Source organism: Acomys russatus, chromosome 16 (genome assembly GCF_903995435.1).
Source record: "Acomys russatus chromosome 16, mAcoRus1.1, whole genome shotgun sequence".
Classification (NCBI taxonomy): Eukaryota; Metazoa; Chordata; class Mammalia; order Rodentia; family Muridae; genus Acomys; species Acomys russatus.
Window position 1 is genome coordinate 34,619,105 of NC_067152.1, and position 26,916 is coordinate 34,646,020.

At 40.7% G+C, this 26,916-nt stretch overlaps 1 protein-coding gene across 1 annotated transcript in view; it reads left to right on the forward strand.

Moving 5' to 3' along the window:
• Nucleotides 1–26,916, forward strand: part of Cep112 (centrosomal protein 112) — a 444,738-nt gene that overhangs the window by 142,451 nt on the left and 275,371 nt on the right. The window contains exon 18 of the mRNA XM_051158947.1: nt 8,163–8,270. Coding sequence (XP_051014904.1) covers nt 8,163–8,270 — 108 coding nt within the window. The remainder of the gene's footprint in view (nt 1–8,162; nt 8,271–26,916) is intronic.

Consider the following 26,916-nt stretch of genomic DNA (forward strand, 5'->3'; position numbering starts at 1 on the left):
TTATGATTGTAACTCATGGAAAATGCTACATGTTCACACATTGTACATTCTTTCTTTTTCCTAGAACCTTGATCTTATTTAGGAAATCAAGAGTCATCTAGTTAAAGACTTTTGTTATAGAAAGGGGTGAACATTTTATGCAGTTCACAGGAATGAGATGCAAATTGGATGATTTAGGTGCTATTGACAGGAGTTAGGCTTGCAGATTCTCAAGGAGGAAAGGGTTTATTTTGGCTTACAGTTTGAGGGTGCAGTCCATCATGGTGGGAAGGCATAGCGGCAGGAGGTCACACTGTGTCCTCAGAAGGTAGAGAGAGATGAATGCTGCTGCTTGGCTTGCATTCCCCTTTCTCCTGTTTATTTAATCTGGGACCCCAGCCTGTGAGATGATTTACCCATATCGAGGGTGGGTTTTCTCAGTCAATTCTCTTATAATGTCCTTACAGACAAGCCCAGAAGTGTGTCTTTTAGGTGATTCCAAGCCCATGATGTTGACAGTAAAGATAGGTCATCATATCCTGGCTTAAAAGAGGACTCTAAGCTAATTCATACCCTTTTTTCCCTTTTCTTCTTTCCTTGCCCTCTGCCCTCCCCTTCCCAGATGTCCAGGACAAGAGAGATCACTTTGCAATTGCTAGGGCAAGGTTGAAAGGCAGCAGCTGTGACCCTGGCAGCTTTGTCCTCTCATAGATCCTTGCTCTTGAACCTTCTTACATTGGGAAACAATTAAGTCCCACAGTACTCTCTTGAATCCCTGGGTACCTGGGTTTTCTCTGAAGTGTTTCTTCCTTCCTTGGGCAAGGAATGAGCCTGAGGCTCCTGTCAGGGAGATCCCAGTGCCCTTCACCACCTCTAGTTCTCACTTCTGTATGCAACAATCAGCACAGAAATGCATGCAGCCTTGCTCCTGCTTCTGACTGGAGTGCCAGACTATATTCTTGGGTTTTCTTGAAGCCAGGGATACACAATAAAGGAGCTCTTGCTTCCCTTTGGTTTTGTTTGAAGTAGAATGGAATTTGGAATGATGATGTGTGGTGAAGCAGAATTCTTTGTCGTTATGGCAACTGAGAACCCTACTTTTAGATAAGCTTTGTAAAGCTTGTTTTTTATACTACGCAAATTGTGGAGGAAGAATGGAGTGGGGTTTGGCATTCTCGGTCAGTGTTAATCTAAAATGAAATATATTTCATTTTTACTTATTAGCCATTGTTATTTACTTTGGCTTTTCTTAACATATCTTAAAAGTCTTTTTCTATGTTTTAATTGTTTTCTACTAAACTACTAAGTGGTCTGAAATCCCCGGGTTGTCCTTTCTTTTCCCTTGTCCTTTTGCTTTGGTTTATTTATCCTTTCACTCACTCATAAGAAAACTTTCAGTCTCAAGATACTATGACTTCAGTATTCCTTAAATTCACAAGTCACAATCATATCAGTTTATGGTGCATCGTATACTTCTTTCTGCCACGTGGATTGCTCCAGCAGGAGCATTAGAATCTTTATTACTTCCCTTCACTGTGGTAAGATCCTTAATGATTTGAGGCTGCGTCACTGACTACAGTTCCTCCTAATGGAGCAGGTCACTAGACCCCACTCCTCTTATGTCACTGAAACTTTGTCCTGAGCAACATGTCCTAATTCTTTGCTCTCTCCATGGTCTCTGGTAGCTGCCACTGTCCTCTCTGTTCCATGAGCCTGACTCTGTCAGATTCTACATATAGGTGAGATCATGCAGTTTTATCTTCCTGAATTTACTTATTTCATCTAACATGGTACCCCTTCCGGGTTGTTGCAAATGGCAGGTGCCCTTCTTTTCAAAGTCTGAACAGGATTCTGTTTTGCAAACACACCACTCTGTATGTATACCTGTGAATATTTGGAGAGATCTCATATTTTGGCTACTGTGAATAACACTATAATGAACATGGGAGAGCAAATATTTTTTCAACATATCAATTTCAGTTGCTATGGATATATACACAGTAGTTGGATTACAAGATCAAATGATAGCTCTGCTTTTATTTGTTTAGGAAACTCCATAGTGTTTTCTACAATTACTGTGCTAATTTACATCCCAACCACCAGTATCAGAAATTCCTTTTTTTCCTCTCTGCTTTCTCCTCAGCATTGGCTTTTAATTAATGATCATTCTAACAGGTATAAAATGTTAACTATGTTAGAGTCCCCTTATATCCTCCCGGAAGCCTATCCTGACTTAGGTTTGTAGCTTGTCACAGAAATGCCCCCTGCCCACAGTTTCTCTTTTTTCTGCAAGCTTTTTCTCCCCTCTCTCATCCCTGCTGACCCTGCTCTCCCTAGATCTGATCTCTATCCTTATTTCTGCACTTCCTCTCCTACCTGAGACCCCTAGTAACAGAGGTTACAGAGACTGAAGAGGACACCCTCTAACTAGACAAGGCTTCTAGTGGAGGGAGGAAAACAGCAACCCACCCACAAAAACTTCTCTCCAAAACTCACTCCAAAATTAAACATAGAACAGATAGAGCAGAAATTGAGGGAATGTTCAACTAATGCCTGGGCCAACTCAAGACCCACCCCATGTAAGAGCGCCAACCCCAACACTATTAACAATACTCTGCTGTGCTTGCAGACAGGGGCCTAGCAGAGTTGTGCTCTGAGAGGTCTACCTAGCAGCAGTTTCAAACAGATGCTGAGACTCACAGCTGCTAATGGTGAGCTGCTGCTCTGACAAACACTGAGCAAAGCATAGGAGTTTAGTGGAAAAGCCTGAGGAAGGATAAAAGGACCTAGAGGTGGCGAGAGCTCCACAAGAAGACAAACAGCCAAATAGCCAGGGCCCAGAGGGTCTTCTGGAGTCTGAAGCACCAACCAAGGACCATACATGGACTGGACTTAGGTCCTCTACATAGATGTAACTGAGGGGCAGCTCAGGCTTCATGTAGGTCAGCTAGTAAGGGGAGTGGGAACTGTCTCTGACATGGGCTTCGTTGCTGCTTTTTAATAATTTTCCCCTGGCAGGACTGCCTTGCCAGGCTGTAGGGAAAGAAGATGAGCTCAGTCCTGATGGGATTTGATTAACTGGGGTAGGTTGGTAGGTGGGCTTCCTTTTTCTGAGAAATAGGGGAGGGACAGTGGCACTAGGAGGAGAAGAAAGGGGGCTACAACTGGATGTAAAGTGAATAAATAAATAAATAAATTTTAAAATAAGATGTTAGCTATGGCTGGGTGGTGCGAGCTCATGCCTTTAATGCGCACACACCGGAGGAAGAGGCAAGCAGATCTCTGAGTTCAAGGCCAGCTTGGTCTACAGAGCAAGTTCCAGGACAGCCAGGGCTGCACAGAGCATCAAAGAACCTCATTATAGAAACAGCTTCAAATGTGGTAATTTGATAGAGACTCACTGAGCCAGGGGGTTCCTTTGGTTGATGTGGACATTAACAAAAGTATTAATTATTCTAACCAAAGACCACGGATGTCTTTGTATTGAATTCTTCTTATTGACTTTTTTCTTTCTTTTTTTGTATGATTGATTTTGATTTTGTCTTACTTATTTTTTATTAATTAAACATTTTTTATTATTTTATTTTTTTAATTTGTTCACTTTACATCCCGATTGCAGTCCCCTCCCTCATCACCTCCTGGTCCCACCCTCCCTCCCTCATTATCCTACCCCCTCCCCTAGTCCTCAGAAGGGGGGAGCCCTCCTCCCTTAACATCTGACTTCAGCGTATCAAGTCTCATCTGGACTGTCTCCTCCTCTGTAACCCGGCAAGGCTGCCCCAGGGGGAAGTGATCTATGAGTGGGTACCAGAGTCCATGTCAGAGGTAGCCCCTACTCCCCATATTATGGGACCCACAAGGAGACTGTGCTGCCTGTCTACTACATCTGAGCAGAGGGTCTAGGTCCTCACTGTACATGGTCCTTGGTTGGTGCATCAGTCTCTGCAGCACCCCATTCCTCCACCTGGATTTGTTGGCTCAATTAGTCTCCTTGTGGAACTCCTGTCCCCTCCAGGTCCTTCTAACCCCCAACCTTTCCATAAGACTCCCTGCCCTCTGCCCAAAATTTGGCTGTGAGTCTAAGCAGCTTCGATCCCTTGCTGAGTGGAGTCTTTCAGAGGACCTCTATGGCAGGCTCCTTTCCTGTTCCTTCTCTTCAGCTGCTTCTGGTATCTATTCTATTTGTCCTTCTTAACAAGAGTTAAGCATCCTCCCTAGGGTCCTCGTTGTTCTTTGGCTTCTTTAGGTCTGTGTATTGTAGTGTGGTTATCCTGTATTATGTGGCTAATATCTGGTTATGAATATATGTCATATGACTATATGTCAGATGTAGGGTTTCCCATTCTGTAGGCTGATGTTTTGTTCTGTTGACAATGTCCTTTCCATTACAGAAGCTTTCTCGTTTCATGAGGTCCCATTTATTAGTTGTTGATGTTAGAGCCCGGGCTGTTGGAGTTCTGTTCAGGAAGTTGTCTCCTGTGCCAATGAGCTCAAGGCTCTTCCCTACTTTTTCTTCTGACAGATTTAGTGTGTCCGGTTTTATGCTGAGATTTTTAATCCACTTGGACTTTGTGCAGGGTGATGAACAAGGATCTATTTCCATTTTTCTACACATAGATAGCCAGTTAGACCAGCACCGTGTGTTGAAGATGCTATCTTTTTTCCATTGTATGGTTTTGGCTTCTTTGTCAAAATCAAGTATCAGGATGTTGAGCATCAGAGACCCTCCTTATGGAGATGGCTTCAAATGTGGCAAACTAGCCACTGGACAAAATGTCCTCATTTCTACCATAGACAGAATTCTGCCTAAAGAAAGGCAAGCTTGGATGCAGGCAGAGTCAATGACCAAACTCTACCAAGACAGGTTAAGCAAGTCCTCAATAGTTCCTGCCTCACAAATATCTCTGTCAGATATATTAGGCCAGAATGCTGAAGATGATGCTCCAACATTATGGAGTTTTGTGTGACTACTCAGGTAGCAAACTGTCTCTGTCATCTTCTCATTTAGAAAGCTACTAAACTGCACTCCAGGCATACTCAGGTAATCAAGTTTATTCCTTCTCAAATCTCTGATGGAGTTGAAGACCAGGTAGCTTAGTTTTACAATGAGGCTTAGTTGTTTAGGGGTTATGATGTTTTTAGGTCTAGATAGATGTTTTAAGTTGATAATGACAACATGTGATGGAGATTGATTTACGTTCAGAATTTTAGGCACACCAAGATAGAAAAGATGTTTTCTTCAAGGCTGTCAAATACAAATAGCTAAAACACTAAGAATGTAACATTTATATAATTCTTGATTATATCATGATTCTTCTTGCTATAGGTAGTTTATTGTATATATGTGTAATAATATAAATGTATATGTAAAAATTAAAAAATGGTTAATTAATAAAAAATAAAATTATGAAAACATCAAGTGCCAATAGGTCTGTGGGTTTATTTCTGACTCTTCAGTTTGATTCCATTGATCCACCTGTCCGTTTCTATGCCAGTACTATGGAGTTTTTATTACTGTTGCTCTATAGTACAGCTTGAGATCAGGGATAGAGATACCTCTGGAAGATCTTTTATTGCATAGGATTGTCTTAGATATTCAGGGTTTTTTCCCATATAAAGTTGAGAAGTTTTCCTCCAAGGTCTGTAAAGAATTGTATTGGCATTTTGATGGGAATTGCACTGAATCTGTAGATTGCTTCTGGTTAGATGGCCATTTTTACTATGTTAATCCTACTGATTCATGAGCATGGGAGATCTTTCCATCTTATGATATCTTCTTCAGTTTCTTTTTTTTTCCTCTAAAGCTTACGGTCTTGTTAGGTAATCCACCACAAACAAACCCATCGACCATGCCTAGAGATGTATACACCACTCTTTTTTTTTTTTTTTTTCAATTTCTTTTTTACAGAGATTTGAATTTTTTTAAATACAAGTGTTTTACTTGCTTGGTTAGAATTACACCAAGATACTTTGTTTTTTGTGGCTATTGTGAAGGATGTTGTTTTCCTCATTTCTAGGGCACAGATTTTTTTTAAGTTAATTTTATATCCAGCCACTCTGCTGTAGGTGTTATCAGCTGTAGGAATTCCATGGTAGAATTTTTGGTGTCACTTATGTATGCTATCATAATCATCTGCAAATAGTAATAATTTGACTTCTTCCTTTCCAATTTGTATCCCTTTGATCTACTTTAGTTGTCTTATTGCTCTAGCTAGGACATGAAAGTACTATATTGAAGAGATAAGGAGAGAGTGGATAGCCTTGTTGTGTCCCCGATTTCAGTGGAATACATTTGTTTCCTTCCATTTAGTTTGATGTTGGCTATGGGCTTGCTATATATTTCCTTCACTGTGGTTAGGTACATGCCTTTTATCTCCTATCTCTCCAAGACTTTTTAACATGAATGGGTATTGGATTTTGTCAAATGCTTTTCTGCATCTAAGATGATCATGTGTTTTTCTTTCAGTTTGTTTATATGGTGGATTATATTGATGGGTTTCCATATATTGAACCACCCCTGCATGCCTGGGATGAAGCCTGCTGGTCATGCTGAATGATATCTTTGATGTGTTCTTGGATTCAGTTTGTCATTATTTTATTGAGTATTTTTACATCAGTGTTCATTAGAGAAGTTGGTCTGAAATTGTCTTTCTTTGTGTGATCTTTGTGTGGTTTAGGAGCAAGGTTGACTGTGGCCTCATAGAGTGAATTTGATAGTGTTCCATCGTTGAAGGTGTGATAGAGTTCTTCCCTGAAACCATCTAGCCCTGAGATTTTTTTGGTTGGGAGACTTTTGATGACTGCTTCTCTTTCTGCAGGAGGTATAGGATTGTTTAATTTGTTTACCTGGTCTGGTTCTACTTTGGTAAGTGGAATCTATCCATAAAATTGTCCATTTCATTTAGACTATCAAATTTTGTGGCATATAGGCTTTTGAAGTAACCCCTAATGATTCTTGGATTTCCTTGGTGTCTGTCGTTGCGTCTCTCTTTTCATTTCTGATTTCCTTGATTTGAGTGCTCTCCCTCTGCATTGGCTTCTGTTATCAGCATTTTGTAGTTTGAATAAGTACATTCTTTAGCTGTTTAAAGTTACTTCTAATCATTAGGTTTTGTTAGCATGTAAGTAACATTTATTACTTAATTTTTTTCTTGGTGGAATACATCAACACTCCTGGTATTAGACTGCTACAATGTATTTGGCAACTTTATTGAATTTATTTGTTACTCCTAGCAGTTTTTAGTGACACCTTTAGATAATTTTATTTCTGTTCCTAGTGAACTCTTTATTTCTCTTGGTACACCCTTGCTGTACCTAGGACTTCCAGAACTATGGATCATAGTGTGGAAGTGGACATCATTGTCTAATGCCATCTCTCAGAGGAAGAACCTTCAGCTTTTCACAGTTAAATGTGGTGCTAGTTTAGGGCTTAACATCATTATTGTGTCAAGGTATATTTTATGTCTAACTTGTTAAGAGTTTCTAATGATAAAAATGTTGACTTTCAGTTTCTGGTGATAAAGGCCTCCTACTATCCCAGTAATGGGAGGCTGAAGCTGGGGGACCTCTCCGCTAAATATGGAAAAACCACATCTTAAAAGAAAAGTCATTGAATTTTGTCTAATGCTTTTCTTTAAGTTCTTGTGGTGATTACCTAGACTCTTTTTCTTTAATTAATTTATTCAGATTACAACTCAATTGTAATCCCATCACTTGTATCCTCCCATTCCTCCCTTCCTCCCGCTTTCACCCTATTCCCCTCCCGTAGGTCTATGACTGAGGGGGACCTCCTCCCCCTCTATATAGTCATAGGCTGTCAAATCTCATCTTGGTAGCCTGCTGATTCTTTCTTTGAGGCCTCCCCATCCAGAGGAGGTGGTCAAATATGGGGCACCAGAGTTCATGGCAGAGAATATACTGACCATTGGAGTCTTTTCCTTATTTCATTAATGTAGTATATTTTATTGTTGTAACAGTAAAACATATTCAGATGTATACTAATTTTAATTCCCTTCTTGAAATAATTAAAATTTACTAAAATAAATTGTCATATGTTTCATTCTTTTCTCAACCTCACTTTCGTCACTGATTGTTGAGGTGTTTACGATCTAGGATTTTAAGAGATGGGCAAAATTTTAACTATGAAATATAATGTGTTTTTAAATTTGATTTTTACTTCCTAGATGGAAAGGGTGGAAGCAGACCTAACTAGGTCCAAGTCGCTTCGTGAGAAGCAGTCCAAGGAGTTTGTGTGGCAGCTGGAAGATGTCAAGCAGAGATTTGAGCAGCAGGTCAGCCTTCCGTTTTCATGATGCCAGTTAATTTTTAATAAGAATGTAACACCTCTTGTAAACATCTCTATCACAGAAATCTCTGTAAAATAAAAATATCACCATTAATATATTTGATATATTTAAAATAATATATTGTAGTGAAACCCAGACACAAAAGTTTTAATATTTACTGAAGCCTATTCTGATAGTTTGTTATTCTGAATATTTAATTGAAAACTTCATTGTTATCCTTGACTTCGACTAGGATGACTGGCCCAGTCCTTTACAGGCTAGTACTGCATACTTGCTGTGTGTCAGGCTCTGCTCGCAGCACCAAGCATTGACAAGAAGGCAAGATTCCTTTGCTGATACACTCTAGATTTTCATAGACAGCCAACACGTGAATAAAAGTTGAAGTGATTTTTGAAAATTGAGTCAAGAAGAAAAAGAATATGCCATAGAATTTTCCCATTAGGCAGGTAGTCTGGTCATCAACATGGGTAAATGGGTCTCAGGGGGCCCTGCATCCCCGCTGAGGGTCCTCTGGAGCTGCCAAGAAGTCTCTGAGTTATGACATTCTAGGCAGAGAGAACAACGAGTTATAGGGAGTGAAGAAGAGAATAAGCTGGGAGGGAGAAAAGTGACAATAAGACCAGGCCAGGCAAGATGTGGGAAGAAGAATCCTAGCTGTGAGAGCAGAGGAAGCAGACCCAAACTATGGCGGAAGGAATTGAGATTTTAAAAATCAAAAGTTACTCTCTTTAAAACTCTCCTAGAGCCAGGTGTGGTGGCACACGCCTTTATCCCAGCACTTGGGAGGCAGAGGCAGGGGGATGGATGGGAGGTCGAGGCCAGGTCTACAAAATGAGTCTAGAATAACCAAGGCTACACAGAGAAACCCTGTCTCGAGAAAAACCAACCAACCAACCAAGCAAACACTCTCTCACAAGAGTTAACTACTGTTAAATTTTTATTTATCTAATTTGCTTGCCCTTAACATCTGGAAAGGCATTAATTGGATTTGTAACTCAGGTTAATAAATTTATTCCTAAAGATATTTGAATCTTTGAAATTTTAAAATAAGAATAATTTAAAGTTATACTTTAAGCTCCATTAAGCAGGTACTATATCAAAACTAATTAATCCCTTATGATCATTGGATTTCATTCCCCCTACTAATTGATGGCAATTAGTGGTTTCCTGGAATTCAGGAAAAAGCAAGCCTGATCTGGTATGTGTCCTGAGGATTGTTGTTTTAATCTTAATATATTAGTAAAAATAATTGCCTGAGTTACTTCCATAGGGATGGTGTAATTGCGTATAGTTAAAAGGACAGTGCATATGAATTGGTCCTCGTTGTTCAGAGTCTGACAGTTTTGCTTTGTTATGAACAGGCACCTTGTGCCCACCCTGTAAGATCTAACCCGTGTTCAAGGCTTTTGTCAGACTTTACATCTGTTTAGCCTGCATCATGTGTTGTTCTTGTTTCTCTAGAACCTAGCAGATCATTTTACACCTTAAATCTGTTCTTTATTGAAAAATTGTCTCTTGTAACTCTATATTATTAACCCTAGTTAGGGAATGGCACGCTCATATTCCCAAGCTAAACTATATATTAAAGTAGTAAGAACAGTGAAATAAGTGGACTGGATCAGTGAGAGAGGAGATGGGGAACTTCCCTTACAAAGTATTTACACATGTGTACAAAAAGTGTGTACATATATGTGTGTGTGTGTGTGTGTGTGTGTAGATAATTTGGAGAAATAGAAAGTTGCAAATAAAATAAGTCTCACTAAATCTATTTGATGCAATAATATGTCAAATATATAGATTTATTGATAAGAATAAAGTACATTTTAGAACACCTTGTACATTATTGCATTTGTATAAAATTGAATGATATGAATCCATATCATGTAGATATATAAATTCAACAAAATTGTTTTGAAATACAAAACATCCCTCTGGTGTGAACACAGGCTTGTAGGTTAGGAGTTTAATGAGTGCAGGCTTTCAGATTGTGCCCTAGGGAACTGATTGAACTTACAATTAACAAATCAGCAAGGGCACTACATGGTATTTAAAACATTGAAACTATTGATTCCAGGAAACTGTAGAAAGTACAGAACATATGGAAGATTTCTATATTCTCCACATAGAAAATATAGAATGCTATATTACATTTTAAGTGATAAATATGTATTAATAAAATGGAAAATAAACCCAAACCATACCACACACATACAATAACGACTGAGAGAGAGGAGAGGAGAGAGAGAGAGACGAGGAGGAGAGAGCAGAGAGAGGCGAGAGAGATGAGAGACGAAGGAGGAGAGAGAGAGAGAGAGAGAGAGAGAGAGAAAGTATAAAAGCTAAAGAGAAAAATATTTTAATCAGATTTTAAAAAATAAAAGTTGCATAATAGAAGAATAACAACCAATTTCTGATTAATATGTAATAGCATCTAAAAGTTCTTCTAAGGTGTATTTCTACTAGAAGCTACTTGGCATAGTGAACTATAAGGGGTATTTTCCACAATCCTAATGCTGTAAGAGAGGCTGCTTAGGAAAGTAGTACTGAGAATGGAACATAGAATATGGAAGATATGGAACTTGGCCTTAGAGAGTCATGGAAAGATGTGGGGGTATATACAGCATACATTTTAGGAGAATATTTGTCAATGTGATAATATTTAAAACTTTGAAATATTTTCTTAGTGAAAATTTTTATTGGCTAGCACAATATTCCATAGAAGCCAGTTTATAAGTTCTATATTTTTACTATGAAAGTTTATCTCGAGACATGATAGTGCATTAGACTGCACATGTCTGCCATGAGCCTGCCCAAAACCAACCCAACTAACAAGCTTTTTTTCCTCTTTGACCCGAGTAGCCCAGTAGATGCTCAGGAAAAGTAGAATGGAGGTAACCTGTCCTCTTTTCATGAGCTCCCTGACAAGGGCCATCATGAAGGCACTATGAGAAACTTCTCAGTTAAGTGACACCTCACAGAGCCATTTTTACATGCCTTGTGTCAGCCTGAACTGAGACAGTTAAGTGCCTTTTAATAACTAATGGTGATTTATAATCAAGCTTCCTGAAGTAGAAATTCAGACAGGGAGTTACTGTATACGATAAAACCCCTCAATTTTATGATACTTCAAATAGGCTGAAATTAAGTAGATTATTTACTGGGATTTAACATAAAATTCTGTGCTTTGGTTTAGAATATTAGCTGTAAAAATTTGAGGGCAAGAGTAAAGGTGACAGAAAGAATCAGAGACCAGGGGAACACAGTGATCAGGACCACAAAGATAGTAGACAGGACCATGTCAGTGGCTACGACCCTCGTCTATCTACAGCTTATGTCGCATAAAGAGTCAACAATCGGGTCCTCTTTACATAGGCCACTGACAGATTAAACGTGTTCAATAAGACATTTCTAGCATATAGCAAGGTCTGGAATTGTGACAGAGAAAGCACTTAAAAATAGATAATCTGAAGGCCAGCCCTGTAGTTTGGGTCTCTCGCAGGCAGTGGTCCCCCTCAGTCACAGTCATAGGGGAGGGGAGTAAGGGGAAAATGGGAGGGAGGGAAGGATGGGAGGATACAAGGGATGGGATAACAATTGAGATGTAATATGAATAAATTAATAAAATATAGTTTAAAAATAGATGATCTGGCCAAGAAAAGACAATACTAAAGAGAGTTGAGTATCCATTTTTACTGCAGGCCCATGGCTCTCAGGAGTCCATTTGGGCCAAGCCCTACTCTCTATATGCTCTGTCTTCACCTTCATCTACACGCTCATCTATGGTGCACGGGGCAGGCAGGCATCTCTATTCATTTCCCGTCTTCTAGGAATAGAGTGTAAGTCATGTCCTGTTATAGCAGTTCCACATCGTGAGGAGGTGTCAGGTCAGAACTGGAGCCTGAGCTGTTCACATGACCCCCACTGTAAACCTGCTGTGAAGTTTCAGGAGCAGAAACAACGCAAATGCAGATGGCCCCATGAGCAGTTGCAATTGTTTCAAGGTGGTTTTCTACTGGAGAACTATTCAAGCGTACACCAAGTCTGTGAGAAAGTATGTTTCCCCGTGGTGGGCATGTTCAAGTATCTTTTGGGAGGATTATGAGGGTATGATGTGCATTCGGGGGCCATCCCAGTGTGAAGTCCCTTCCAAATCGAGAACTGTGTGATTTTCTGCTCATTTGGCCTCAGCCTCTCCACGAGAGATATAGACTCTTGTCTTATGCCATGATGGAATCTTTCTTTATGTATCTGTCTCACTAGATTTTGTCACACAGCACTTCCACTTACTTTCCCAGATACCATTCAAATAAAAGTGTGACATTGTTTCCGTCTTACTTTTTTCCAAAGGTAAACATTTAGACACTATGACTATAGCATCCCCCACCCCCACCCCCCAGCTCTTGCTTCTCTCACTGAGGCAGAGTAACCCCTGGGGTGGTGAGCAAATATGGCTATGTGAAGCTCTTTACATTGCTTCCTGGAGTGTTGGATTCACATGATTATTTTAACAGAAAGCATGTGGCTTTACTATTGAGATAATACCCATACTAAAACAAACATAGACTTTCCTGCTTTGTAAAATACAGAATTCTCACTACCTGTTAACATGAAATTAGACATTTCAAAGAAACGTTCAGTTTGCAGTATGCTTTGGGCTGTGGCCTCAGGCCTCCATGGTGGCACTGCCCATCTTTTCTGCTGGTGAGAGGCTCTTTGGTGGCAAAGTTTCAGAAGCACTTCCCCAGTCAGCCCTTAGGCTTCTTTTTTTTTTTTTTTAATCTTTTTTTTATTAATTTATTCATATTACATCTCGATTGTTAGCCCTTCCCCTGTTTCCTCCCATTCTTCCCTCCCTCCCATTTCTCCCCTTCTCCCCTCCCCTATGTCCGTGACCGAGGGAGACCTCCTCCCCCTATATATGCTCTCAGAATATCAAGTCTCTTCTTGGTAATTAGCTATTCTTCCTCTGAGTGCCACCAGGTCTCCCCATCTGGGGGACATGGTCAGAAAAGGGGCACCAGAGTTCGTGTGAGAGTCAGATCTCACTCTCCACTCAACAGTGGAGAGTATCATGTTCGTCGGCTAGGTCTTGGTAGGGGTTCGAAGCTTACTGCCTATATTCTCCTTGGCTGGTGCCTTAGTTAAGGGACTGACATTCAAAGAAGTGGGCCTCACTGTCCTCTGGGCTTGGTTTTTTGGGCTCCTCTTTCTGGGAGCTATAACCATGTTAGAAAAGCAAAGAACAAATATCTTGGGCCAAATGTAGGCACGAAGTATACAGAAGTGGAAAGAGAAACATCAAACACAAGGGATAAATACTCACACATATCCTGTAAAGCCCAAGCTTTCATCAGGATTTCCTGTTCCTTTCCTGTATAAGCCATTGGAACAAAAAGACAATTCTAATTGTCTGTTCACAGACTTCATTCATGCTGCAAACAAACAGCCAGCTAGGCATGCTAGGATTTCCTGAACCATGGAAATGTGTTTTTGGCAATTCTATCTTATCAGTCTTTAATCTCCTATTTTATATCTTCCCTTTACAGTACAAAGCCTTTAGAGAGAAATGTTCAGCAGATAAACAAGTGGCCACAGTTTTCAAAAAGAATAAGTGTTTATTGTCAGTGATTGTGAAAGACAGACATGGGGCCATCCTCTAGCTAGACCGTGATTTGAATGATTTGTAACGAAGTGTCTTGGCAACAGACACAGTGGCAGAGACAAACTGGCCATTCTGCAAGATATGCAAATGGGAAGCTTTCAGTTAAGAAGCTGTTTATCCTACACTGAATAAGAGACAGAAGACTGGAGGGAAGGAGGGAGGGAGGGAGGGAGGAGGGAGGAGGGAGGAAAATTTAGAATCATAGACATGTGGACATGTGATTGGGGCCTCATCAAAGATTATGTTGCTTGCTGGAGCAAAGGGACAGGGGCCCTGCTGTAAGCAGAGAGGGAAGAGGTGGCGTGGATGTTAGTAGATTAACACACTTAGGAGGTTCTTGTCGCTGGAGCTGTGTTTTCATGAGCCAGGGCATGCTTGTTTGTTGAGGCTAGAGGATTCCAGGGCCAGAGGAGCTGATTTAAGTGGGATTACTCCAGTCACTTTGGTGGTTTCCAGAATGACTTAAAATTAGGGAAAATGTTCCTTCAGTGTTGAGATCCTAGATGTGGTTAGTGATGAAGAATTCATGAGTCTCTCTAAATTCTTTTCAAAATGCAATTTCAAGTGACTTTTAAATTTCTAGATGTGCGTAATTTACTGTACATCCTGTACAGCATGCTGTTCATTTTCTATTTGTATTCTATTCACTTTGTGCTTTTGTGGGGTGGAGGGAACAAAACAAAAAGTTATTCTTAGCTTAACTTTTACATTTGATTTTTTGTTTTGCTTTGTTTTTTATTTCCATTTTGGGGTGGAACCCAGGTCTTCACGTAGGCTAGACAAGTTCTTCACCACTGAGCTATATCCCAAGATCTCTAATCTATAATAAATATTTTTCCTTCTGGTATGTATTGTTCATACAGGCCAAAGGATAAGAACTCTATTCCTAGACATTAAGTTGTCAAAATCAAAGATCGAAGGAGTGAGGCTACAGGCCTTAGACATGTGGACAAGCCAAAAGCTTGGGTCTGGAGACACTGGCTTTGTAAAAAACAAAGCATACTGCCTTCCTTTTATTGTGTATGTTAGTATGGGATGGGGAGGTGCTGAGGTTTTCCTACTTAGATTAAACGAATGGGAATTAGGGCAAGAGTAAAGGCAGTGGGCAGAGTATGAATAATGTTTCATCTTAGAGGTAATTCATTTAACATTTCTTTCTGATAGTAACATGGCTAACTCACTCTTTGCATTGTCTTGTGGATTAAAATATGGAGGCAATGCTGCTTTCTCATTTATTAATTCATGTTTATAGAGTAAATACTTTCATTAATTATTGTTTCAAAGGCTCAGGATATGGCAATAAATAATTTCTTTAGTGAGTTAAGATGGGGCAGTGACCATTGTTTTCAAGATCCATAAAGCTGGCTGTTAGGATTGTTAGTAAAGAGTGTTTTTAGATACATTGGCATTAGAGGACCATAAGGAACTCTTAGCTGAAGGAAGTGATGGGAGAACCCATTCCATAGCCTGAGGTGAGGGAATTGTATTCCAGGCAGTTATAAGAGCCTTTGTAAGGCTGACATGCATTGGCCTGTGTCTGGAGTGCACTGAGCTGGGGAAGGGTTGGCAAGAGTGAATTCAAAGAGAGTAAACCCTACCTACTCTATTACAGACTGGATGATGAGTTTGGATTTCATTGGGAGTGTGATGAGAAACTATGGGAGCATTTGAGCAAGATCTACCTTCTGTATTTTTCAAAGATTTTTGTGGCTACTGTAGTGGAGGCAGGAGAGGAAGCAGAGAAGTATATTTGGAGATGGTAGCAGAAGTCTGGCAAGAGACCACTCTCTTAGTTAGGGTTTTTATTGCTGTGATAAAAGGCCATGACCAAAGGAACTTGCGGAAGAAAGGGTTTGTTTCAGCTTACAGTTCTACCCCATAGTCCATTACTAAGGGAAGTCAAGGTAAGAACTCAAACAGGACAGGAAGCTGGAACAGGAGCTGATCCAGAGGCCATGGAGGGGTACTGCTTACTGGCTTGCTTCTCATGGTTTGCTCGGCCTGCTTTCTTATAGAACTCAGGACCTACTCCTCCTATAGAACTCAGGCAGCACCACTCATAATGGGCAGGGCCTGTCCATATCAATCACTAACCAAGAAAATGCCCTGCAGGCCAGTCTTGTAGGAACATTGTCTCCATTGATGTTTTTTTCCCCATACTACTCTAGCATGAATCAAGTTAACATAGAAACTAGCCAGCAAAACCTCCATGGCTGGGGTCATATGGAAGTGGTGGAGTAATGACAAGTAATCATACTGGCACATAGCAGGTGACCTACGGATATGCATATGACATATGTCATGCTTGTCATATGACAAGTAATCATAAAGACAGGAGTCAGTGCTTATGGAGTGTAACTTAGATGTGACTAGATTTTTCCCACTGAGCAACTGAAGGAATAGTTATGCCAGACACTGAAACAAGAGTACACAACAGTAAGTCCCAAGATAGTTCAAGACCATGACAACAGTTAAAAGGAGGGAGAGAGGTAGACACAGCCACAGAAGATTCTTAGAAGGAGCAGCCAGTGAGATAAAAGGAGAAATAGAATGTGGTTGCATGAGGTTCCCACAAGGGCTTCCTCAAGGAAGCAGAATCGAGTTTCACACCTTTCCAAGAAGGGACAGTAAGTGGAAACTGAGATATATTGAACTTGCCGAGCAGATCTTTAGCCAACTGGTCCAGTTCTAATAAATGTGGGAACAAAGCCTCGATGATATGGGGGGAGAAAGAATGGGGTATGAGCAGTTCATTTGTGGAATGAAAGAACATAGAAATGAGGTGATAATTACTGGTCTTCTAGGATCAAGGGAAACATTTAAAAATGAAATAGATTCCAAACGTATTTACAGGTGAGAATAACCCAAAAGAATGAAAAATTGATGTGCAGAGAGTGATGTGGCTCACTTGTGAGAGCAACACTTTTATTTTGCAAGAGAGTGGGTGGAACTAGTGTGGTGAGGACCCATCTCTGGCAGTGGTAAAACTGCCTATAGCCATTCAGACTATAAATGCGCTAGACCCCACAGGTAGACAGGTCAGTTTGGTGCTGAGAAAAGTGAAGTAGCCTTCTTCTGTCTACTTCTGTTTGTCCATGTGTGCATATGTGTATGTGTGCATGTGTGTACACATGCATGTGAAGGTCAGAAGTCAATCTTGGGTGTTCTTCCTTTAACACAGAGTCTCGCACTGCCTGAAGCTCATCCATTTGCCCTGCCAGGTGGCCAGTGAGCATTGTGGATCCACCTGTCTCTGTTCTCCCCCAGCACGAGGATTCCAGTTACATGACACTGCACCTGGCTTTTTGTTTACTTGTTCTAGGAATCAGACTAAGGTCCTCATGCTTGCATAAGCAAACATTTTGTCAACTGAACTATCTCTCCAGCCCTAATTTTATTCTTTGTTCCGGGATCCTATGTTGTTCCATTTAAAATGAGTAATTATGAAGCACTGTAGGTGAAGGATGAGTTTCTAAACTTTGACCAGCCTGGTTTTTTCCATTCCATACTTGCTGAAAAATTTGGATGGCCATCCTACTTAATATTCCTTCTTCAACAGTGATGTGTTTGATTAAGACAGTCCACACTTCATCTAGAACAGAACGCACTTTAGAGAGACAGACAGGAATATAAAGTTAAGACAATTGAACTCCACCTATATAGGTAAATTCTTAACTGCTTTTGCTGATTATTCTGGCTGGCTTGAGTTGAGCATTATTGAAACAAGAAAAACTTCCTGAATTTCCACTGAGATCTCGCATAGAGAAATAAAAGCCATTTTTCAGCAAGCTTTAATAGTGCAAGGTAATTTTGCTGATCATCACCCCGGGCCTGCAATTATTTTGTAGTGCTCAGTGAGGAGCTAGGATGGAGCTCAGTTGTAGAGCACTTACTGCTTAGAGAGCGTGTGTGATGCCCTGGTTTCATTCCTCAGCCTTGGGGGAAATGGTGAAGTGTTCAGTGTGTGTGAGGGAAAAACCTTTTCCTGCTCTGCTTGGTAATCAGTCTTGCTTCCAACCTCTGCTCTCAGTGCATCTTGAGAGCACTCCTGGGGCCCCATGGCCATCTACAGATGAGAGGTTGTGTTTCTATTCTTGATACACTGACTTTGTTTTGCTCTTTTGCATGTAGGGGGTAGCTAGGGTAGTGGATGTTCATGTAGGTGGAGATTAACATACACACTAGTGTAGCGTATCGAAAAGATTAGGCTCATACAAGCCCTCAAAGTCTCTCATTGGCCTGGAATGTGATTATTTGGCTAGACTGGCTGGCTAGTGAGCTCCAGAGATCCCCTGTCTCTCCCTCCCCAAAGCTAGGGCTATAAGTGTGTCTCCATGCCCAGCTTTTTTTTTTTTTTAATATGAGTATTGGGTGTTGAATCTAGGTCCTCATGTTTGCAAGCCAAGCACTTTGCCAGATGAACTATATACCCAGTTTTTTTTATTAGAAAACAAATGCTTTTGTGCCTATTTTTATTAATATTCAGGTGTTGTGTGTGAATAGCCTCAGAACCAAGCAACTGGCATCTTGGAGAGTTCAGCCTGGCTCTCCATAAAAAGGGCTTTCAGCTGTGCCTATTGACTGTTTGTTCCCACACTAAATATGGAAAGAGCCACAAGACCCTCATTCGGCTACCTGGCTACTCCCTACTACCTGTTGCGTGGCTTCTGGGAGGGGATAAGTTTATAGGTCAGAAAGGACTAGGAGAGGAGAGATTCATATATACTGCTATGGAGAACCTCATCCTTGTATGTAAAGCCTGTTGGGGAGAAGTACCCACACCCCTGTAAGTAACCCCTTGCCTATACTTTATTAGGAAGCCCAGTAAACTAATTTGTTCTTCAGAGTGAACTTTGATGGAATTGTCCCCAGTTTGTCAGAGGCCGTAGAAGGGGTAGACATTACTTATGCTTCCTAGGAGGAATTTTTACAACAGTTGGTCACAAAGTTATATAAAACTGTCAGGGTTTTTTTGTTTTTGTTTTTGTTTGGTACTAAGTGCATTTTTATTTGGACTCAAAAAACACTGAGATAGTTGTATATGTCTTAAGGAATGGTTCATTTAAGGAAGTCGTTATCTTAGGCAATAGAGTAGCATATTTTTCATCATATGATTTTAAAAGACTCCAACACCTTTTATAAGGATATAAAACCAGTCTAGTGAAATCATACCAATCTTACAGTAAATTTTCTCCTAATCGAGCTGGATGTCTAGGACCTTATTTTATCAGTTCTGGTATTTTGCATATACAAATTGCTCAGAGCTACAACCAGTTGACGATGTTAGGTCTATGTCTCAGGATTGGAAAGTAGAAGGGTTCTACCTGCTTCTTAGTGTGAATCTTTATACCATACCTTGCCAAGAGTTAAAAGTAATACTCAATTTAAAGACCAAGAAATCAAAGTTTTCCACAGAGACTCCTCAAGTAGAATGTGCCATGCTATGGAAATGTTGCCAGATAAGCCGTTTAGAAAAATTCCTGTCTTTTAATGACTAATGTTTTAAAGCAAACTATCCCTTGAATTATCAGTATGATGATCAATCATGATAGAGCACACAATGATTGTACTGCTTTTAATTTGTCATTTTAAAAAATGTAGACAGAGTTGATGAGATAGTTCAGCAATAAAAACTCTTGCCACCAACACTGGCTCCCTGAGTTCAATCCCTAGGACCCATGTGGTAGAAGGAGAGAGCAGACCCCTTTAAGTTAACCTCTGGCACACACACACGCATACACACACACACTCACTAAATATAACCTAATTTTAATAGAAGCATTTACAGTAGTTTCTAATCTTTTTAGTAGTGAGCTTCACTGCTCTTCCAGTAGCAATGATACATTGTTGAGGTACCTGAACTGCCTGGCAAAACATTGGGGAAGAGTCAAAACTATGAGGAAATAAAAATAACAGGGTTTTTCATTGTTGGCTTTTTTTTCCCCACTTAGCCTAGAAAACCTACTCCAGGAGTGTGCCTAGATGATACTGCCTTCTCTAGAGGGTGTGGTGGATATAAATATGTTTTTGTTTTGAACCACTACAAGAGGACCTCACTATTGGTGGGGTATTAAAGTTATTTTTTTAATATTGTGCTTGTTTCTCAATTTCTTTCTTAACCCGGCTATCATATAAATAATTGGGACTCTTTTATATTTAATAATAAGCTTCACAACACAATAACCGAGCAGTTACTACTCTGTTCTAACTCTATAAACTAACCTGGTTTCTTCCCAGTGTACATCCCAGAGATATTTACACTTTCCCTGTTCCAGCTCCTTCCTGGTGTCTCTTCGACCTTTCCCATGGCTGAATCCCCTACTTCCTCTTGTAATTCTTCCTCCCCTGGCTGGCAGGAAGTCCAGCCCTATTCTCTCCCCCTGCTCAGTGATTGGCAGTAAGCTGCATTATTGCCATATCAGGAAACAATTGGGGAGCAGCGATTATACAACATTAAGATAGGAGATTCTCGGAACAAGGCTTATAACCAAATATGGGGAGGGGTACAGAAATCAGCCTTTGAAGTACACAATAACTTAATGCGAACAGAGGGGACACTGGGGCTATTAAACAGCTAGCTCTGTTTTGGGTTCCTCTGTATTCCCAGGGGCCAAATGCAGGAGGATTTTTTTTGGAAATGGCTGCTTATTTTCAACAGCATGGTAGAGATTTAAAATGGTATTCAACACATGAGGCAATCAGTGTTTGATGCAAGGCAAAATTGATTGCTGTCATGGTTACCAGAGAAGCCTGCAAATAAGATACCTTTCTCCACAGGAATCTCAATTGGTAATAGACTGAGCATAGTATTCCAGGGTGAGGTAGACACAGAGCCAATGAGAAGAGTAATTGGCTTGCAAAACATGAGGGCAAAGTCCAGAGCTAGTAAGCATACTTTAGTTTTCTACTTAAGTGGAAAATCCTGGTCCTTCATCTAGGTATCATATCTAAGTGAGCTTATTAGAAACTATTACTTTGGAGGGAGAGCGCATCCCTTGTTAAAAACTAGCAACACCACCATAGGGAAATGCTCCTCCAAAGGGAACTGTTGCAGCAGGACATAGGAAGTAGCTTCATTCAGAGTCTCCAGAAATGATTGTTGTTAATGGCATCTCTGTGTAAATTTCATAAGAGCTTGATAAACTTAAAGATAAGGAAGTTGAGATGAAAACCTTTTTAGAACAAGACCGTGCCATATGTGCCAGTTTTGTTAACATGTAAAATTTAATTTTTGTGAATTTGGATGGAGAATAAAAGAAATTGAAACATTTCTGATGTTTAGAAAGCTATTTCTTCATTTAAGGGATGGGTTCTTAGGATGTTAAGAAATATTGATTATAACAAATTAATATTATGGTGCTTTAAACTTTTTTGAGGACATTAGTTATTCCCTACCACAAAAAATTTGTTAACTTGTCTAGATTTCTTTGTTCCCATCTCAGTCTGTTGCTTATGGCATTAATTGTGCATTATTGATGTCTGTAACATATATTCTGTCCTACAATTCTTCCTACAGTTACATAAATTTGCATTTATTTAAATCAGTTCATTGAGTTTCTGGGTGTAATAAGATCTCTTCATTGAACAGCTTTGCAAGAGTTCACAGCATGGTCACTGTGTGGCAGCCCAGTAATCACAGTGTCTGTAAAGGGTGCCTTGACTGGGCACCACACTCTCTGGCTATCCTTTCTTTCCCCAAAGTTTTGTGTATAGTTTCCTATTGTTTTTTGACACTAAATGTTATCTTTAGCTTTTCTACTCATCTCATAGTTTCTCAGATTTTACCTGCAACTCTTTTTTTCCATCTTCTAACCCAATATATTTATTAATTATTTTTTATCTTTTTTTAAATTAATTTATTCAGATTACATCTAAATTGTTATCCCATCCCTTGTATCCTCCTGTTCCTCCCTCCCTCCCACTTTTACCCTATTCCCCTGCCCTATGTCTGTGACCAAGGGAGATCTCCTTCCCCACTATATGGTCATAGGCTATCAAGTCTCGTTTTGGTAGCCTGCATATTCTTTCTATGAGTGCCACCGGGCCTCCCCACCATGGGGAAGTGGTCAAATATGGGGCACCAGAATTTACCTGCAACTCTTACTGTTCTTAATACTGATTTGGGTCTGAGGTTGCCCATGCTGAACTTTTCCTTAATTGTAATTAATTTTCTTTGGTGCACAGAGTGCACTTCTGATGTCTACATTTTTGTCTTGGTTTGTTTTAGGGAAGTTTTCAATTTTTATGTCTGTGCACTACATAGATTGCCTTTTCATATTTTCTTTCTACTTTCTCTGCACTTATTCTTCCCTTCACCTTTGCTTTATTTTCTTTATTTCATTTTATTAATTATTCAATTTATACCCAGGTCATAGTCCCCTCCCTCCTCTACTCCTGGTCCCACCCTCTCTTCTTGTTTCCCTCCTCCCCTACTCCTCAAAGAAGGGAACCCACCCACTCACCCACCCCAGCATATCAAGTTCCATCAGGAGTGAGTGCATCCTCTTCCCCTGTGGCCTGGCAAGGCAGCCCTGCCAGGGCAAAGTGATCAAAGAGCAGGCAACAGAGTCCATGTCAAAGTCAGCCCGACACCCTTACTAGGGGACTCATATGATAATCAAGCTCATTGGTAGCATCTGTATAGGAGGCCTAGATCCAGCCCATGCATGGTCCTTGGTTGGAGTTTCAGTCTCCACAAGTCCCCCTGGGCCCTGGTTAGTTGGCTCTGTTGGACTTTTTGTGGTACTCCTGTCCCTTCTGAGTCTTTCTATCTTTCCCCCACTCTTCCACAAGACTCTCCGCACTTCACCCAACGTTTCACTGTGGGTCCTTGCAGATGTTTGGATCGGCTACTGGGTGCAGCCACTCAGAGGACAGCCATGCTAGGCTCCTGTCTGCAAGCATAGCAGAGTATAGTTAATAGTGTTGAGGGTTGGCTGACCCCCATGGACTGGGTCTCAGGTTGGGCCAGGCATTAGTTAGCCGTTCCCTCAATCTCTGCTTTATTTTTGTCCCTGCACATGCTGTAATTTTCTAACAGCCTTTGTCTGTCTCCCTGATTTGATTTTCAGCCATGCTTATATTGCTAATGATTGCTTCTCATTTAGATTAGTTTTATTAGATCAAATGGATTTATTTTTGACTTGTACTTAATTCCTCTTTTTTGTCTTCTGAGTTTTAAGTTCTTTCACTGTACTTATGTTCTTGTTGGATTTTCCCATAGCTGTTCTTGATTTATAAGGTATACTTTCTCCTTCAGCATGAAGGCCTTTCTTTTCTCTTCATTTTGTTTTGTTTGGTTTTTGCTAAAAAAAAAATACTTCTTTCATTTAAAAATACATATTTTTTATCATTTTTGTATATGTATTTATTAATATATATCATATGTGGAAGGTAGTGGTGGCTGTGGAAGTGAGGAAAGAATATGGGATCCTCTGGAGCTGGAGATGTAAATGCTCATGAGCCGCCCATATGGATGCTGCAAATGGAACCCAGCAAGAAAAGCTCTTAACCACTGAGCCATCGATCCAGCTGTCATTTTAATTCTTAATACAATGTTTTATAGATGTCCAAACACACCATATTTTCTGGCATATAAGACGATGCCTCCCCCCCCCCTTTTTCCAGTTAAAATATAGAGTTTTGAATATTCTCGTCATATAAAACTTCCCCTCTTCTAATACACACTCTGTGCAACAGACTTGGGCATGCGTCGATTTGAAGGCAGAGCACAGACAGCCAGGTGATTTATTAAATGCTGACAGACAGCCAGTGCCAGCCTACGCTGCCGCTTTAAGCAGAATTCCCTGAAGTTAACAAGAATCTTTTTAAGTTTATAAAAAGAGACAAATTTTAGATATGTTAGTATTAAAATATTGAGCTTGTGCTTACGAAATGGATGGTATAGTGGAAGGCTTTACCAGAGTTAGACTGATAATTTGTCAGGCCTCTATTGCTTAATGTCAAAGCTCTGAACAGTCTTAATACAACAGTAGCATAGTGAGAGGAAGAAATCTGAAGCAGTTTTATTCCTTTTATATATCTTAACTTACTCTATTACCATTGAAGTTTTTATATCCTCCAACTTTCATAACTTGCATTTACCAACCTTAAAACAGTTTTTTAGGCCCTCAAACACTTTCTTAAATCCTCATAGCTTAAGCTTCCATAACTTCAGACTTCACATAAACTTTAAGGTTTTTTCCTATCTAATTTTTCACCATGAAACACAGGTGATTGATTACTGGGAACAGTGGTGTGAGTTCCTTTTACATAAAAGAATAGTAAAAAGTTACTTCTTTCACTAGTCTAGCCTTCAAGCCATTAGAGACCTGAGAAGGATAAATTATAGCAGGAAGTATAATCCAAATGGCCTATATATCAATTAAAATGACAGAGGGTTACTCATGAACTAGATGTCATCACATTAGGCTCCTGTGATGTTGTTGGCTCCATTGGAGACACAGGTACCGGGGCGGCAGCAGCAGTCTTTGGCTTCCAAGCTCTGACAGACTTTCCTGTGAAGCAGAATCTTGGAAAGACTGTGCTATCCTTCCTTGTCTTAGGCAAATTAAGGCAGCCAGTTTTGTCTTAGGCAAATTAAGGCAGCCAGTTTTCCAGTGCTCTGCCTATCCCCAGTTTAGGCAGGGTCCTGGCAATAGCCAATGCATTGGGGGCAGTCTCACCCAGTAGTTAGTGTACCACAATCAGTACAAGGTGGAGCCGTCAGTCCCCCATCTATCTTCTTGGAGACCTTGGATGGGTCACTACTAGGATTTGGGCATTTCTGTCTGTCATGGTAGGTTTAAACATCTTAAATGCCGTATGCAACAGGTCTCTGATAGGTTTGACCTCCAACACCTATCGAGCATTTCTGAGTCAAACAATCTTTGTTTTTAGTTATCTGCTCTAAATTGTACTTTGTAAACATAAGACAGGAGTACGTAGCATGACTTCACATATCTGAACACATTAAAGGATTTAGTCATACTGTTATCAAAACAAAACTTTTACTCATCAATGCAGTTCATAGAGAGACTGGCCACTTTGCTGATCCTACTGTATTGCACCATTATAGACCATTGCAGTTTTCTGTATAGCTTAGTTTATCCATACAGCTGAAGCTTAAAATACAGAGAAGTTAAATTTGGCTGTTAGCAAGGTACTGGATGCATTTGGTATCCAGTAGTTAAGATGGTGGTGAAGCTATGACTTTTCCTGTAACAAAGATGGCGACCTGCTGCATGTTGTAAGTGGCAGTGGTGGGCAATTTAAAAGAGTCACCACCATCCCTGCCACCACTGCCACTACGTGGATGAGAGGAAGTTTGGATGGTATCCTTTTCCCCAACCACTGCCAGAGATGAAGGCTTAAATGTACAGAGTCCTGTACATAAGCCTCGGGTCATACAATGTGGGTGGGAGGGGCTTAAGGTCAAACATCTTTGAATCTAAAGACTTCCTGGTACCTCTTGGCAGCAACTGAAAGGGATTATGGAGTTCAAAGTCAATTGCATCAGGCAGAGAGAAAGATGGGGAAAGAAGCAACCACCCCATTCCCATGTGGGACTGGGGACTCGACACCCCCCTCCAAGTCACAGCAACATGATAAGCATTCTTCCACCTGTGAAATGAGCCAATTAAAGTCAAACTAGAGTAAATAAATACAGATTTATTGGGGGCAGTTCTTGGTGGGTTCACCAGACCCAAGGAACTAGGCCAGGGAAGTCACCATGCAGGAGGGACAGAAAACAAGGGAAGATAGAGAGAGTGATGTGCACAGAAAGAGGAGTGAGGGAAAGCAGAGAGGGGGAGGGAGAGGGGAGGGAGGGGGAGGGAGAGAGGGAGGAAAGGAAACAGAGACGGAGACAGAGACAGAGACAGAACCAAATGTCTGGATTATATGGGGAAGCCCCGCCCCTGGGCTAGTAAGTTCAGGGTAGAGGACAGGGTGTGCCATCCATGCCCTGTAAGAGGTAGGTACTGAGGGATGCTGGGAGAACCTGGAGGCCAGATCTGCTTTGGTTAAAAAGGCACCTCAGCTGCTGTCCCAGGTCTGAAACCCAACATTACACCGAGTGTGGATGAGCAGACAGTCCTCAGCTCTTCCATATACCAGGATTCACTAACCTAGAGATTTAGTCCTTAGGAAGACTCACTGGGCAAAATATTAAACTAACAATTCATGAACATCTATTTTGAAATTCTATTAACTATTTCTCTTTTCCTGTTTTTCTGTTTTTTTGGTTTTCTAAAGCGAAGAAACATATTTGACCAGGCAATCAGAGCACCTCAGATTTCTGAATTTAGAAAGATGCTGAGATTATGTGGGAGCAAAATATCACCAGATTGTAGGAGAGTTCAGTGATGTCATTCTAGGGTGGTAGTGTTTAATGACGATCTCTGTCCTCCACTTCCTGACTTCTTTCCAGCCTTTCTTCTGTAGAGTGCTCCAGGCCTTGAGGGTAGGAATATGGGCTTGACATAGTTCTCCACAGCACACTTTTTAAAACTACTTGGGGGTATTTAGACCTCAACCTCCCTTCCAACCTCCCAACCCTACATAGGAGAGAATAGGTTACTGGGGGGAGAGGACCCCTTTTCTTCTCCTGGGCATTTAGGGTCAACGGATCTTTGGGTCTATACCAATCTCCCTCACAGCAGATGCAGCCAACAGCTGCTCCGCCCTGAAACGTTTCTTTCTATCTGTCTGCTCCAAACTGCCACACCATCTGTCTCTGGTCTCTTCAAACTGCTACACGCCACAGGCCAGCAGGGCACACCTCACCTGAGCTCTCATTTACATCTTCAGAGCCGTAGACCACCCTCCTCTGCATGCCACACAAGGAAGGCCATACCAGCTTGCAACAGGCATGCCCTGCCTGAGACAGTTAACAGCCATGGACAAACTAAAGCTCAAACTAAAATCCCACACTTGGGGTTAAAACAAAAACATATTTACATAACACAA